At 56.2% G+C, this 15,718-nt stretch overlaps 2 protein-coding genes across 11 annotated transcripts in view; one reads left to right on the forward strand and one right to left on the reverse strand.

Moving 5' to 3' along the window:
- Positions 1 to 10,293, forward strand: part of CTNND1 (catenin delta 1) — a 32,700-nt gene extending 22,407 nt beyond the window's left edge. For 3 of the 9 annotated variants that reach the window (XM_069804493.1, XM_069804492.1, XM_069804491.1), the window contains 14 exons: positions 1,037 to 1,500; positions 1,611 to 1,794; positions 2,090 to 2,207; positions 2,883 to 3,036; positions 3,438 to 3,455; positions 3,710 to 3,778; positions 5,241 to 5,368; positions 5,947 to 6,097; positions 6,359 to 6,551; positions 6,658 to 6,772; positions 7,349 to 7,436; positions 7,758 to 7,805; positions 7,940 to 8,037; positions 8,195 to 8,541. In XM_069804493.1, coding sequence (XP_069660594.1) covers positions 1,037 to 1,500; positions 1,611 to 1,794; positions 2,090 to 2,207; positions 2,883 to 3,036; positions 3,438 to 3,455; positions 3,710 to 3,778; positions 5,241 to 5,368; positions 5,947 to 6,097; positions 6,359 to 6,551; positions 6,658 to 6,772; positions 7,349 to 7,436; positions 7,758 to 7,805; positions 7,940 to 8,037; positions 8,195 to 8,299 — 1,933 coding nt within the window. In that variant the 3' untranslated portion in view covers positions 8,300 to 8,541. Of the gene's footprint in view, positions 1 to 1,036; positions 1,501 to 1,610; positions 1,795 to 2,089; positions 2,208 to 2,882; positions 3,037 to 3,437; positions 3,456 to 3,709; positions 3,779 to 5,240; positions 5,369 to 5,946; positions 6,098 to 6,358; positions 6,552 to 6,657; positions 6,773 to 7,348; positions 7,437 to 7,757; positions 7,806 to 7,939; positions 8,038 to 8,194 lie in introns of all 9 variants that reach the window. The other 6 variants (XM_069804494.1, XM_069804496.1, XM_069804497.1 and 3 more) reach the window with 6 other exon arrangements.
- A 917-nt stretch (positions 10,294 to 11,210) lies between these two features.
- Positions 11,211 to 14,912, reverse strand: LPXN (leupaxin). 2 transcript variants are annotated; one of them, XM_069804501.1, is made up of 9 exons: positions 14,612 to 14,909; positions 13,599 to 13,747; positions 13,408 to 13,463; positions 12,915 to 13,020; positions 12,672 to 12,827; positions 12,409 to 12,582; positions 12,258 to 12,339; positions 11,898 to 12,046; positions 11,211 to 11,813 (listed from the first exon to the last, which is right to left on the reverse strand). In XM_069804501.1, exons 1-9 carry the CDS (start codon positions 14,622 to 14,624, stop codon positions 11,547 to 11,549), a joined length of 1,152 nt encoding a protein of 383 aa, XP_069660602.1. In that variant the 5' UTR covers positions 14,625 to 14,909; the 3' UTR covers positions 11,211 to 11,546. The 2 variants fall into 2 exon arrangements, with proteins under 2 accessions (XP_069660602.1, XP_069660601.1); XM_069804500.1 differs by having other exon boundaries at positions 12,672 to 13,020; positions 14,612 to 14,912.
- Positions 14,913 to 15,718: the final 806 nt, after the last annotated feature.

The raw sequence follows: 15,718 nt of genomic DNA on the forward strand, positions 1-15,718 counted from the left end.
ATATTGCCAGTGACTACAAAAATAGGGTGAGAATCTGGGATTTTGTGTTAAATATCACCTTGGCTCATGGGTGACTAGTTGTACTTTCTTTCAGCTTCCGTGTGCTTGGTGGGGCTCATTCCCAGTGCTGCTAGGTCTGTGGGTGAGCCACACTTCACCAGGAGAGGGGGTGTGGGACCACAGCTCTTCCCTGTGTCTGAGCTGGGAGCAGTGAGGTTGATCCCTGGAGCCTGGCTGTCTCTTGATGCCTGATTAAGCCTGTCCCCTGGGCAGCAGTGCAACTTGGGTGTATTGCTCGGCACCGGTAGGCAGAAGAGTTTGAGCCTCGTCTTGGGTAAAAATCTTTGCTCTATCCTTGATGCTCTGAAACAATGGCAGTGGCTTGGTCTGGCAGCAGCTCGTGTGTCCTGGACTACTACAGGAGAGCCGTGGTGATGGGGGTGCAGTGTTAGATACAGCCAGACAGTGCAGCAGAGAACTGGGTGCCCTGAAGCTGGACTCTGGGTGCTTGCTGTACCCATGCAGTGCTGGTGTAATGGGCCTGGGGAACTCCTGGGTGACTTGTTCTCCCAGCAGTCTGTTGTGGTATTAACTTGCCCTCTAGTGGCTGCGGGCCCAAATGTTTTTCTGTGCCTCTGGGGCTGGCTCCTGCCTCTGTGGAGGTTATGCAGAGGTTATCCAGCCTCTGACCCAAAGCTAAACCCAGTGGGTGAGTGGGAAGGGACTGGAATAGTTGTTGAGGCTGCCTTCTGGTGAACAGCTGCCTGCTTCTGGAGCAGGCCTGGGGATGCATGGGGGGTGGCCTTCTGCAGCTATGGACTCCAGCTGGACCCTGTGTGGGGAGCAGGAAAGTGCCCCCACACTGCTCTGCCGCCTGGCTCCCAGCCCTTGATGGGAGTCTGCCCGGTGCACTCCAGCAGGGTAGTGGTGAGTAGACACTGTGTGTTCTTCAGCCTGTCTTCTGGTGAGTTGGAGGGGGTGCAGCATCCCCCCCAGGTTTAGAGCTTGCACTGACACCTGCTGTCTTCTCTCCTAGGAGCTATGAAGACATGCTGGTGGATGAAGTGGCCCCCGACCGGTACTATTGGGCCCCTCTGGCTCAGCACGAGCGGGGTAGCTTGGCTAGTCTGGACAGCCTGCGGAAGGGAGGTCCAGCCCCGGGTAACTGGCGCCAGCCAGAGCTGCCGGAGGTAATAGCCATGCTGAGCTTCCGTCTGGATGCCGTCAAGTCCAATGCGGCCGCCTACCTGCAGCACCTCTGCTACCGTAACGACAAGGTGAAGACAGAAGTGCGCAAGCTGAAGGGCATTCCTGTGCTGGTGGGGTTGTTAGACCACCCCAAGAAAGAGGTTCACTATGGTGCCTGTGGAGCCCTCAAGAACATCTCTTTCGGCAAGGACCAAGACAATAAGATTGCCATCAAGAACTGTGATGGGGTACCTGCTCTGGTGCGCCTGTTGCGGAAGGCCCATGACATGGACCTCACGGAGGTCATCACAGGTAATGGCTCCAGGGAGGAGAGAAGGGGCTAATCTGTTGGGTGAGGGATGCACAGTGAGTTTTTAAGCCCACATGGTCTGACTGATCACCTACTGCTTGTGGCATTGCAGGAACACTGTGGAACCTGTCCTCGCACGACTCCATCAAGATGGCCATTGTGGATCATGCACTACATGCTCTGACTGATGAGGTTGTCATTCCCCGCTCAGGCTGGGAGCGGGAACCCAATGAGGACTCAAAACCCCGCCATATCGAGTGGGAGTCGGTGCTCACCAACACCGCTGGCTGCCTTAGGTATGGGAGAGGGGCTGCCAGCTGCTGGCAGAGAGCTGGTGTGGGTTGGGGCTGCTGTAATGCTCCTTCCTGGCTGTTCCTGGTAGCTTTCTGGGACTAGACCTGCCAAAGGAGGTCTGCGGAGGAGCTGCTTTCCTAGCACAGCTACTGGTGATGCAGTCCTTGATTTTGGAGGAGTTTCTCTCAGTGGAGGGGAGCTACAGGAACTTTTCTCTGGTTTGAGCTCTGCTGGGTGTGGGCTGCTCCTGCCTGCCCTCAACTGTCTCTCCCATGATGGTTCTCTCCTGCCTGCCAGGAATGTGAGCTCAGAGCGGAGTGAGGCCCGTCGGAAGCTGCGGGAATGCGATGGGCTGGTGGATGCCCTGATCTACATAGTCCAGTCTGAGATCGGCCAGAAGGACTCAGACAGCAAGGTACCACAGTGGGGGTGTTGTCCAGGCACATGTAGAGTTCTGCCCTTGTCAGCTAGCTCTAGCAGTGCTCTGCTGTTCATGGTGGCTGAAACTGGGTTTATCCCAAGACGGGTGAAGAATGGATGGGGGGAATCTTCACCAGGGAGGGATCTGGTCTGATGGGACTGGCTTGGGAAAACCCAGTCCAGGCTCATGCCTTTCCATGATCTCTGCTTGGGAAGAGAGAGCCTGTGTGGGGTGTGACCTGTGTACTGTTTGACCAGGAGGTGTCTAGTGCTCAGCCAGCAGTTTGCGGTAGGAATGTTGGCCCCCCAACAGGGGTCTAGCAGTGTCGCTCATCCTCATGCTGGTATCCACTGTCTCAGGGCTCCCTGACCTGCCTTGATGAGGTGTTGACTTCAATTTTCCTTGAGGCTTTCCTTGGACCTTTTGTGCTTATGGCAGAGATATTTTTTTGGCTCAGCAGAGTATGAGCTCATGCCTGCAGAATTGGCCATGCCTGCTTTAGGACGGGGGTATGCTCCAGCTCCATCTGAGATGGAGCTACATATCCCCTGGTCCCAGTTCAGACCCCCTTGACGTGGCTCTGAGTTGCAAGCTGTGATGGGGCACTCGGTCAGAGATGTGGGATGGGCATGTGCTGCTCCAAGTCAAACTAATTGGCTTTCTCTCTAGCTGGTGGAGAACTGTGTGTGTCTGCTGAGAAACTTGTCCTACCAAGTCCACCGTGAGATCCCCCATGCTGAGCGTTACCAGGAGACACCTCTGGCCCCGGCCAACAATGCTGGGCCCCATGCTGCGAGCTGCTTTGGTGCCAAGAAGGGCAAAGGTTCGTTGGGTGGCAGCAGCATGGAGGGAGGCGGGATGAAGACAGATCTACTACAGTGAAGCTTGAGGGTGGTCTGGGGTCTCTGTGCTCCTACTCTAGCATCTCTTGTGTGAAGGCTAAACTGCAGCTGTCTGTGGAGACGCACTGGTCTGTGCCTCCCCTGGCTTTGGGAGCTACTGCTTTGCTTACCCAAAGCATTTGACACAAGCTGATGGTGGGTTTCTGTGGTGGTGGGTTGGTGATGGATAGATGTCCACTAACTCCACACCTTCCCTTTTTTCCTGTGTTGCCCCTTCCCCTTCTCTTTGCTTTCTTGCCAAATGATCTGCCCCATGATGCTGTCGGCACTTCTCTCCTCCTGCCTCCCCTCTCTCCTGTCCTTCTCTCCGCTTCGCCAATAGACGAATGGTTCTCCAGAGGTGAGTGCGCTCTTGGTTTTAATTTTTCTGTGGTTTGACTGGGTGCTTTCTCTAGCTCTCTTTGTCCTGCCCCCAGCTGGGCATGTATTGCCTGCAGTGTGGCTAATGCCCTTGATGTCCCCTCCTGGGACATGCTGGTAGCTTAGCTTCAGCTCATCTCTGGGCTTGTTCTTGTAGCAAGTGGCAAAGAGCTGTTGGGCTGAGATGGGTGCGGAGACGAGGTGTCTTATGCCTCTCTGCTTGCCCTTTGAAAGGTAAAAAGCTCCCAGAAGACCCTGGTGCCGATACAGTGGATTTTCCCAAAAGAACAACTCCAGCCAAAGGTATGTTCCTCAGTGTGTTTGTGCAAGACTTGGGTGTGCAGGGCTGCTTTTCCACAAGCAGTCCAGTAGAGGAGTGAGCAGAGTTGATTTCCATTGAAGTGAGCCTTTCAAATGGGCAGAGGCTTGGTTTGGAGAGGTATGTTTCTGTTTGCCCAAGTGCCTGTTAAAACACTAGCTCTGCCACAGACAGTTGTGAGGATGCTTGTTGTGCTTGGGGGAGGTCAGTGCTGCCTCAAGATGGGCTTCCTAGGGCTGCAGGGGGAACTATTGCCTTGGGGACTGAGGGACAGCATGGTGACACAGCCCTAGGAAGGGTAGCCTTCTATGGTGGTCTCGGACTTCTGAGCACAATTGCCCTCTTGCCTGCTTTTCTCTCCTGGGCATGAAGAACAGGCAGGATTTAAAGCCAAAAAAAAAAACCTGCCTTAAAGTGTTCTCCAGCATGAGGAAGGGTCATTCCAAGAAGCCCCTGGGGACCAGCATCTTGCTGCCTAGAGGGCTATGAATCGCAGCCCCTCTCTGGCTGGCCAAGCAGTGGGCATTAGCCTAGGGTTTGTGTTAAGCTCCTTCTGCCCCAAAACACCCTGTGGTTCCTGGGAGGACCCTGGCACTCCCAGGGGCATGAAGAGTTGAGCTAGAAGAATCACAGGGGAACTTAGGACAGACCTGACCTTGTGAGCAGCTCAGATATGTGGTGGTGGCTCCTCAGGCGGATGTGGGCTGTGGGAGGAGTCAGCACCTGTCTCTGGTGGAAGCCTGAGAAGCCACCTGCTCTGCCTTGAGGGGCTGGGGACATCCCTTACCACAGCTGAGGACAGAGAACAAGATGGAAAACCCAGCCTCACAACTGTAAACTGCAGTCTCACTGCTGCTTTACAAGTCACTTCTGGGCATATGTTTCCATGGAAAAGAGTTAATGCTTGAAGGCCTGATCCCTGCCCTGCTTGCGAGGGTGCTGGAGACCTGGTGCTTTCAGTCTTTGAGGATGAGCTGAACCCAAGCTACTTCAGTGCAGCATTGGTGGCCACTTGCTTGGGGTGTTTTCTCCTTCCTCCTGCTGAGACCATGGGCTGAGCCTTTTGCTACCACAGTGCCTGGCTGCCAAGTTTGCTGCCCCACTGTGTGCCCTTACCTGGGTTGGGTACTTCTCAGGCAGGTGTTGTACTGAAATTGAGGTCTCCTTGCTGATGACAGCAGTGCTGCGGCTCAGCCTAAACTGCTCCTGAGCTGCAGCGGTGCATTGGGGACTGTGGGCAGCAGCCATGGCATCCCTGATCAGGGCTGGTGCTGGGGTTTCTGGTGGTGTGGGGCAGCCTGACCCACTCTGTACCAAGGATGCAGCCTCCGGGGAGCAGTGAGCCTGGGTAAAAGCTTCCAGCCTCATCTGCTCAGCAGTGCTCCTTTGAATTAGTCAAATGCTAGCAGAGCCCTTAAGTCCTTCCTACCTGCGTTCTTCTGGCAGGCTACGAGCTCCTCTTCCAGCCAGAAGTGGTCCGGATATACATCTCACTTCTAAAGGAAAGCAAGACTCCAGCCATCCTAGAGGCTTCAGCAGGAGCTATTCAGAACCTGTGCGCTGGCAGTTGGACAGTGAGTGCCTTGTGGAGCTGGCTGTGTCCACATTCATCTGTGTTGCAGGGAAGTGGGCCTTGGGGAGCAGGGAGCATCACCTTTGGGGTACCAGCAGAGCTGTAGATGGCCAAGGCTCTGCTGTTTCAGGCTGTTCACTTTGTGCATGGCTCACTACCCAAGAAGATGCTGTTCAGCAGCCCAGTTCAGGTGTGGAACAGGTATTTCCTGTGCTCTTGAAGGGCTCTGTGCTGCCTGCCAGCTGTGTCTTCCCAATGGCTGCCTGTCTGTGTCCCTGCCTGCAGCTGGCTCCCTGCCAGTCCTTCCCTTCTGTATGCTGGGGGCAAGGGATGAAGGTTTGGGGCTGCTCTACAGCCCCTTTACCTGCATTCTCTTGGTGTTTATGGAAAGAATGTCAGGGAAATCTTGCTTGCCTGGCCTGCGGGGGGGGCTTCAGGGCAGTAACGGGACCTTTGCAGTCTGTCTCACTGTGGGTGAAGCCAGGACCTTCCATTCCCAAGATGAGGGTGGGTGGCAAGGCTCCCAGTGGTGTCGCCAGGAGCAGGGAGAGACTGTGGTGCTCTGCCTCTCCTCTGCAGTATGGCCGGTACATCCGCTCAGCGCTGCGCCAGGAGAAGGGACTCTCTGCCATTGCTGACCTCCTGACCCACGACAGCGAGCGAGTGGTGAAAGCAGCATCCGGAGCCCTGCGCAACCTGGCTGTTGACTTGCGTAACAAAGAGCTGATAGGTGAGGGCTGTGGAGGAGAGGATGTCATACTCTCCATAGCCATATGGGTTAGGCAGGAACTTCCTCCTGATCTTGGCAGCTGAGGAAGTGTGTGGGCATGGTATCAGCCCCGTGTCTGTCTACTCCTCTCCCAGAGTAGCATGTGCTCAGCCCTGCTGAGGGACATCAGAACTGGTCACCTGTCCCTGATCCTTCTACAGTGATTTTTGCCTTGCAGTCCTCTTCCTTGATTGCTCATGCCCAGCTCTTTCCCCTTCCCAGGTAAACATGCCATCCCTAACCTAGTGAAGAACCTGCCTGGAGGCCAGCAGACCCCAGCCAAAAATCTCTCTGAGGACACAGTGGTGTCAATCCTCAACACCATCAATGAAGTAATTGTAGACAACCTTGAGGCTGCCAAGAAGCTGCGGGAAACACAGGGGATTGAGAAGCTGGTGCTGATCAACAAATCTGGGTAGGCTCTGCTTGAAGGATAAAGCAAGGGGCAGAGAGGGGCTTTTCCAGGAGCTTCCTTGAGGCCGTGGGTATTTCCAAACATCTCTTCCTTCACCTCTTTCTAGGAACCGCTCAGAGAGAGAAGTCCGAGCAGCTGCCCTTGTCTTGCAGACAGTCTGGGGATATAAAGAGCTGCGGAAGCCCCTTGAGAAGGAAGGCTGGAAGAAGTCAGATTTCCAGGTATGGGGTTGGGGGAATGGAGATGTCCTGTTGTGGCTGAGGTATGAGGTAGGGTCCTCCAGCAGGGAGAAAAGTGTTCCTGGAGCTCAGCAGTACTGAATTTCAGCTCTGACCTTGCTGGTGGGATTGGAGGCCCTTGAAGGTGTCCCCTCTGCCATTTCTTAGTGGATGGCCAGCAGGAAGTCTCTGCTAAGGAAGAAACACTCTGTAAAGTGTTAAGCCCTGTGTCCCACACATAAGTGTGCAGATCTGCAGGCAGGAAAGTTTGCAGCACTAAAAGCTGCTGTGGCAGTGCTGAAGAACGAGGTTCTCCAGGGTTCATTTTCTTTCCCAAAAGCTGGAACTGTCCTTGCTGCTTAAGGGCTGGGTGCTGCCCTGATCCAGTTCAGGCTGGCCACCTCTACTCTCTAATGTGGGTGCAGCCATGGGCTCTGGAGCACCCTCTGGTTGCTTCAGGCCCCTTGCTCAAGGGCTGTGGGGGAGGGCTCCTGGTCTTAGGGGCTGGAGGGGTGGGATGTGCTGATGGGGAAGGAATATCTGGGCCAAGGTGTGAGTGGTCACTGTCTGATGCTCCAGGTGAACCTGAGCAATGCCTCTCGGACCCAAGGAGGCAACTCATTTGATGACAGCACCTTGCCTCTCATTGACAGGAACCAGAAAACAGGTAGGTGCTTTCCCTTTAGCACCTGTCCCCACTGTCATCCTTCTATCTTGTGGGTACCCAGAACAGTTGGCCTTTGTCCCCTCCCTGCTCTTCAGCCCTAGCTTTCTTGGCAGCCACAGCTGCTCACATGAGGCCATCAATTTGGGCTTTAGATGGCTTCTCAGGGCTAGAAATGATGCATGCAGTTAACTTGGGTCCTGTAGCATCCTTGGGTCAACAGTACTGCAGCTGGGTCTGGGCTCTCTAGCTGGGGTAGGCAGTGGTTCCTCTGCTGCTCGTGGCTGCAGGGGCTGTGTCTGATCTGTTCTCCCATGCTTTTAGACAAGAAATCCTCCCGGGAGGAGATCCAGATGAGCAACATGGGACCAGGTAGGAGAGGGACTAGAGTGGCGGCATCTTGCCTCCTTGGTATGCTGAGAGGGGGGCAGAGCTCCTATCCCCTTTGGGGATGGTGCTGCCTCCTGTGGAGGTGACATGACTGACTGTCCCCTCTCCTGCTCCAGACAACTACTCCACACTCAATGAGAGGGACCACAGCAGGACACTGGACCGATCTGGTGACCTTGGAGATATGGAACCGGTGAAGGCAGTGCCGTTGATGGTGAGCAGCTCTTCCTAATGAGGGAAGAGTGAGTGGGACTGGGGTGTGGGAGATGACACATCACTGTCCTGGCTGGCAGGAGGAGGGAAGAACTGGGCTCCCACAACTAACACCCCCCCACACTCCATCGCCCCTACTAACCCCCGTGTGTCTGCAGCAGGAGGAGGGGCAGGAATCGCAGCCTGAGGTAGAGGAAGCGGAGGAGGATGCTGCCATGTTTTCCCCTGTGTTGGTATGTCCCGCAGTGTCCTGCCCAATCTGAACAGCGGTGACAGATCCTGCTATGCTGTTAGGGGTGCTTTAACCATCCAAATTCTGCTCTGATTGCTGCTGCCTGCAATCGGTGCCTGATCCACTGGGGCCATGATTATGCCTCCACTGCTTGCTTGCTCTCTGGGCGTGCTAACATATCTCCCTCTCTCTCCACAGCAGAAGATCTAGCTGATGTCCCTGCCTCCACTCAGTTTGGGTTGATAATATATTATATATATAAATATATATATAACTCTTTGTGGTGGAATGGACTGACTTTTACCTTGTCTTATTTTTGGATTTTTTGCTGGACTGTTTGTGCCAACTAGCCAGCCAAATGACTGGGCCTGGTCCCCCAGGGGCAGCCCAGACCACTCTGCCTCCTCTAGACCGCTGCACCTCCCCGTTCTGGGACATCTCGACCGATAACTCTTTCTCCCTGTCCTCCACCACCTCCTTCCTCCAGAGAGTAAAACCCTCCTGCCTGACTCTGCCAGATCAACTGGCATGGATGCTGCAAAAGGACTCTGGATCTCTGCCTTGACCAGGAACTGCCTTCTCTCCCACATCTTCCCTCTGCTTGGAGACATCTGCAGGGACAGAGACTGGGACCTCACTCACCGCCTTTTTTGTTTTGTTTTGGGTTTTTTGTTTTATTGCCTATAGGATATATTTTTTGTGGGATCACTCTCAACCAGGGCCATGGGGACAATGGGAGCATCCCTCTCTGGTGGTGGTGGGACTGGGGTGAGGGGGGGTTGGCATCATGGGGGGATGAGGGGAAGGAAAAACAGCAATAACTTCTCTTGCTTTGCTCTAGATGAGGCTTCAGGGGCATGGGAAGGGGGATCTGGCTCTTGATCCTGCAGAGGGGTCTGGATGGGGCTGCTGGCCCTTACTCAGTGACTGTGTGAGGAGGGATCCTTATGTGGGGAAGATGGTCAGTGTGGGGGACTTGGACTGGGTCTCCCTTCAGGGGAGGTGATGGCTCCCTGTGGAAGGAGGAGACGCAGCAAGGCTTTTGGGGAGAGGCAGGTTTCTTGGGGCACACTGTGTGCCAGGTGTGAGGAGCAGGCGCTGGCAGGGCTGTATGTAGGTAGAGCCAGGATCCCCCCCCTTCGCCCCTGTGCACCAGCTGCCTGCGGCGGTGCCCCTCTGACTTTCTCTTGACACGTGCCTTTCTTTTGCCACTGTGAAATAGCTCTTTGAATTGTACTGTCTGGCTTCTTAGCTGGGGAAGGGGTGTTTCCTGGGCTGCTGGCAGGGCTGAGCTCTTCCCTTCCCCTCCAGGAGCCTTAACTGTCTGCAGTGGCGCTGGAAGCCTGTTTTTTGGGGGGGATCCCAGCCCCCCTGCTCTCACCGATAGGGTGCAGGGCTCTCATCTGCATCCTGTCCTGGGGAGATTGGGCTGCCACAGGAGCTGGGACAATACAAATCCTCCTCCTCCTCCTCTCTGCTGTGGTGGGGGGGGGTACATCTAAGTGCTGTGATCTTTTGGGGAGCCCGTGGGCTCCGTGTGCAACTGGAAGCCTCTGTAGGAGGCTGCAAACTGGAGCAGGAGCCCTCCCCAGCCTGGGGCTCCCCACAAAGCATGGGCTCACATGGGGAGCAGGGAGGCTGCAGCAGGCAGAACTGGTGCCTTGCTCCTGCCTCCTCTGCCCAAAAGCACCTCCCAGCTCTGGCTGAGCCCTTCCTGGCTCCAGCCCCACCTCAGCTCAGTTTGGTTTTGTTCTGGGGTCTAACTCTTCTCTTTCCCTTTAAATATGTAAAACACTAATTCCTTTTTTAATTTTTAATTCCACATGAACCAAAAAAAAAAGCTTCCCTCTTCTCTTTTCCTCTGCCCTGGCTCTCCTGGGCCACCCCTGGCCCTGGCAGGGAGTGAGGCTAGGGAGGAGGGGAGCAGGGAGCAGCCAGCCGTTCCTTGTCTGATTCCTGTGCACACTCTTGTAACGCTTTTAAAACAAAATGATTTTTTTATATAAATAAAGTTTTTAAAGTGTGTCTGTGTGCCTTTCACCTAAGGCTGCCACCTTGGTGTTTTTAGCTTTGCTGTTGGGACCAAGTCTTTTTCAGGGGCAGGGCTGTGCTCTTGAGCATTGCTTGCTTGGCTGTCTGTGGCTCTGAAACATGCCACTTTGACAAACCTTTTCTTGGGCTGGAGTGACATTTCCTCCTCTTTCTAGCAAAAGAATGGAGGAAAAATAAAAAGTACCGAAACTTTGTACTGAGCTCCTAATGACTTCTGTAGAGTGCTTGGGGCTGCTCTGGAGGTAGCTGAGAGCTCTCCCTAGAGCATTGTGGCTTCCTCCTGGGAAGCGTTTCCCTGAATTTTCCCTCTCTGGTAGCTGGTAGACTTTGCGCAAGTGAAGAAATACTATAATTTCTCCAGTGCATCCTTAAAAACCTTGGCTGGGGCAGCCTTATGGAGCAAGAGCTGCCCCTGTAGAGCATGGCTAGGCTGCAAACATGCTGGTACCTTCCTGGGGAATACCAAAGCCAGGTTGAAACACTATGTTAACTGACTTTGCTTTCACCTGTGTGTGCATGTGAAAATAAATACAGAAAGAAATTCTGTAAATTTGTAGGAATACCTTTTTTGAAGCAGTTTTCTGGTTTCTGCTTCAAACCAGCTTTTTACTAAAGCTGTGTTGCTGTTGGAAAGACTGTTTTGCCCTGTGGCAGTGGGATGTGGGTTTGTGGTGATGCAGGGCTGGGGTGGTGCTGATTTCCTGTATGGTGCAGCATAGCTGGAGCTTGAACTTGAACTGCTGCCCCAAGGAGGCCAGGGCTGGTTATGGGGGAAATGCACCTGTGGGCAGTGGGGAGCACTGAGGGATGCAGCTGGCTATGGGGGGCTCCAACCCTCTTGCCTTGCCTTGCACCTTTGTCCCCAAAGCTACCAGTGAGCAGAGCAAAGGTAGGGCCAAGTGTTTTATTGCTTCAGGTTGAGGGGACAATGCCCAGGATGTGTGGCTTGGCAGGGGCAATGCCAGGAATGTCTTGGGGGGAGGGTAACAAGGAATGATTGCCTGGGATGTCTTGGTTTGGCAGAGACAAGGCTGGGGACATTTGGCTCAGCAGGACCAATGCAAGGGATGTTGATGGGTGGGACAATACGAGGCATGTTTGGCTCAGCAGGGATGATGCCAGGGATGCCTGGCTTGGCAGGGAATATGCCAGGGATGTTGGTGGTGATGATACCAGGGACATCCAGCCAGGTAAGAAGGGTGGCTGTATGCTGGGGGGGCTGGGGTTCAGAGGAAGAGCTTGTCGTGGCAGGCCCGGCAATACATCTTGTCGCCGTGCTCGCGGAAGGTGCCTTTCTGCAGCTGGCCCAGGCAGTAGGCGCAGATAAAGTGCTCGGGGTGGTACTTGCGCCCTGCAGCTGTGATGCAGCGGCCGGTCACAGGGCGGCTGCAGCCGTGGCAGATGTTGCCCTGCCGCTGGTGGAAGTGCAGCTCGCAGTAGGGACGTCCCTGCAGCTCGAAGAAGGAGCCGCTGGCGAAGCTGCTCAGGCACTCCTGGAGGGAAGGAGGCAAGGAAGTCTGGCACCACCTCAGGGACACACTCAGCCCAGTGTCCCTGCTGGCCTGCCACCCGCTCACCATGCACACGAAGCACTCAGGGTGCCAGACGCCCTGCAGAGCTGACAGATAATTGTCCGTTACGGGGCGGTCGCAGCCCTGGCATTTCGGGGCAAACATGGCCAGGAAGTCCTGGTGGCAGTATGGCTTCCCGCTCCGCTCGTGGAAACCTGTGGGGAGGGCATCAAGATGGGCACCCACCTGGGGGGAGGCTTGCAGTGGGGCATGGCCATGGGGGATGCCCAGGATAGGAGGTAAGGCAGGCAATAGACGGTGGGGCTACTGGATGGGGCGATGGGTGCAAGGGCTGGGCTATGGGTGGGATACCTGGAGTGGGGGCAATGGGGACAGGAACCCCCACACCAATCCCCTGGGACATACCGTCATCTCCGAATACCTTCCCACAGTGGGCACAGAAGAAGTGTTCGGGGTGCCAGGTCTGGTCCAGGGCCGTGAGGACTTTCTGCAGGAAGCAGCAAGGTGAGGCACCTGGTGGTGGTGTGGGGTGGCATGGGAGGCTGGGGGGGCTTACCTCGCGGATGGGGCCGGCACAGTAGGCACAGCGGGGTGAGAAGGCCTGGTGATAGTCCTCCTCGCAGTACGCCTGCCCGCCCCGCTCAAAGAAGGGCTGGCTGCCCAACTCCTGCCCACAGCGGGCGCAGGTGAAGTGCTCAGGGTGCCAGGTTTTGCCCAGTGCTGTGAGCACCTGCAAGGAGGCAGGGGCAGTGAGAGCAGCCCCAGGGGATGTTGTGAGCGGAGGGGAGAGGGGCATGAGGATGGAGGTGGGGGGCTCACCTTGCCAGCGATGGGCTTGCGGCAGGTGGCACAGACGCTGGCAGGGGTGGCTGTGATGCCCAGCTCCTGCAGGTCCCGGGTGAGGCTGCCCAGCATGTTGTCCAGTGAGGGCTTGGGCTCCACTGGCACCCCAGCTCCCTGCCCCACAGCCGCTAGCTGCCAGGAAGGAGGGTGGCGAGGGCCAGATGAGGGCTGGGTGAGGGCCAGGCCCCCAACCTCCTTTCCCCCAGGGCCAAGGCTCACCTTACTCTGCATGCGGCCCAGGTCGGCCAGGAGCTCGTCCAGCTGCCGGGCGGCTGCCGTGGGTGGGGGCGAGGGGATCAATGGCTGCGGGACTGGTATGGGACTGCTGGGCACGGCAGAGAGTGAGGGATGCTGTGGCTTCTGCCTCAAGGCTGGAGGGTGCCCAGGATTGAGAACCTTCCCCCCTGCAAGATGTTGCCCTTTCTCCGCCCATGAGATGTTGCCCTTTCCCCGCAGGCCACAGCAGGGGATAGGGGGCCTCCCTGGGGACATGCTGGCACAGGGTGGCCGCATGCAGCATGGAAGGGGCTGCTGGAAGCCCAGCCCTCACCCCAGCAGTGCTGCAGGGATGCAGGATACAACCCCCCCCCCAGCTTGCAGAGGGACTATTTTTCAGGGAGACATGCAGGAGGCCAGGTGACCCCAGAGGATGTGTCCTACTGATGGAAAGGATAGCCCCAGATGGCTTTGCCCTCCCATGGCCATGTTTTACCTGTACACTGTCTTCAAAGCCTCTCCTGGAGGCTGAGCCTGAGGCGGCAGCTGCACCTAGAAGGACAAACCCTTGCACCTGAGCCTGCAGGATGCTTCCCTGCCACCCTTCACTACCAGCCTGGCAACACCACCACCCGTCACAAGCTGAACAGGGTCTCGGCCGCCAGCCCCACCACGTTGGGGCATTACCTTCAGGGCCACTGAGGCAAGTGGCTCACGGCCACATGGGGCTGGGGCCCCCGCTGTGGCTGGATCCTGCTTGCAGGAGCTCGGCATCTGCAGCATGCAGTCCTTGGAGGCTGGGCGAGAGCTCTGCTCCAGTTCTGCCAGCAAGGCATCTGCACGGAGAGACCTGGGTTGGGCACCCTAGCCACTGGCTGTCATCCCTGCCTGTGCATCCCCCTAAGCAGTCTTGTGCCACTCCTGAAATCTCAGGAGCAAAAGTAGCATTATGGTAGCTTCTGCCAGCCAGGTGCCCGGGCACTGAGGGGCTGTGGTGGCCCTGAGCACCCTCACCCAGATAGATCACCATCCCCAACAGAGGATGTGCCGGCCCCACTGCACAGCCTTCCTGAAGCGTGGAGGACTGCTGGCATCACGGGTCTTGCTTCCCCCCCACACCATCTCTGGCTTACAAAGAAACATCTATCAGCTCTTAAATTCATGCCAGCACAAGCCCTGGCATGGGAGAGCTAAACTTTTGTGCTTTCTGCGTGCCCAGAGCAGCGCTTCCTACAGGGAGGGCAAAGCACTTTCTCTTTCCACTTTTACTTCACCACGTTGGCCATCCCTTGAAATCTCACTGCCCTCACGTTAGGAAACAGGAAGGGATGTCCCCCATCGCACGGCTGCTTCCCTGATCCCGTGTCCCCCACTCAGGGCCAGGGATGATTCCCAGCAGCCTTGGACACTGGGCTGCTCAGCCCCATTGCGTGCAGCCGGGATTGCATTGCTGCCGCAGCCCATTTCCTGTCTTCAAACACTCTCCATTTTCGACAAGGTGCTTGCTTGGCTACCTGGGCTCCATTCGTCCCCTGAGATGGGGGGAGGCACAGTAGGGAGTGCGGCTCCATTGCTGCCCCCTCTGCAGCATCCCCACCTGACCCTGAGATAGAGGAAGGACAAGTCTCCCCCAAGCCGCTGAAGGAACGACTCCACACCATGCCTGGGCACAGGACTGGCTCTGCAGGGGCCCAGCTTACCTAAATCCTCCATCCTGCCTCAGCGTGGGGTCCCGGTGGCTGGGCTCTGGTGCTGGGGCAGCGCCTTCAGGGTAGTGAGCTTGCAGGCTGGGCTGCGCAGGCTTTCAGTTCCGCTCTCCAGCCTTGCCTCCACCCGCCCCAGGGCTGGGGTTTGTTGCTCAGAGTTTTTCCTTTGTGGGTTGTGCACTATCCACCACGTGAGATGGGTAGCAGGCAGAAAGTGGTGGCAGAGGTTGGGGCTGGAGAGGGAAGAAATTGGCCAGCAGCTTGTCTGGGGAGCTCCTGACTCATAAAAACATACAAGCTCCTTGGGCTTCTCAGCTGAAAGCCAGAGTGCATGTGTCCTGCAGACCCAGGCCCTTTCCAGAAGTCACCACCCGCATGTGATGAGGGACGGCATTCCTGCACTGGGTGGAAATGCATTTGTGACACTGTGATGGAAGCAGGCACAGGACCTGTAGTGCCGGCATACTCCAACACAGCCTTGCCTTTTGGGGGGATGCTTTTGGAGCCTCATCTTGGATTTCCAGGTAAGGGCAAATCCCTTTGTGCCACTTAGAGCCAGCGTGAGCGTAAGGACTTGGCTCACTGCAGCAATGCAGATGGTGGTGGCACTGCCAAAGCTGGTGGTTGTGCCACACTCTCCCTGTGTTAATGCTTTGGGCCACTTAAAAGTTTCCCAGAGGTGCCATGTGTGTGGCTGCTGGGCACAGCTCAGCCCTGTCAGGCATGAGCACGTCACCACCAGCCAGGCACAACACCCAGCAGCAGACCTGAGCAGTGATCTGTGCTGGTAATTTGAGCGATTTACCCATCATTGGGACTTTTCTGCTTCTCCCAAGCCAGACAGCTTCGGTCTCTGGGCACGCCATGCAGTCATTTCAGGCGATAAGCCCACGAGCACCTGAATGTGTGTCTTCAGGCAGGAGCAATGGAGATGTTTCTGGCAGACATACAGGTTGAGGTGGCTGTCTGCCTGCCCCCCAGATGCAGGCACAGGTCCGTCACTGTTTGGGACCATTTGGGAAGACAGAGCCACAGGTACTGCCACTATCCCTGGTGCCTCCACCAATGCCCAACTCTTATGAGGGTGATCTAGTGATGTTT

This window comes from Haliaeetus albicilla, chromosome 16 (genome assembly GCF_947461875.1).
Source record: "Haliaeetus albicilla chromosome 16, bHalAlb1.1, whole genome shotgun sequence".
In the NCBI taxonomy this organism is placed as follows: Eukaryota; Metazoa; Chordata; class Aves; order Accipitriformes; family Accipitridae; genus Haliaeetus; species Haliaeetus albicilla.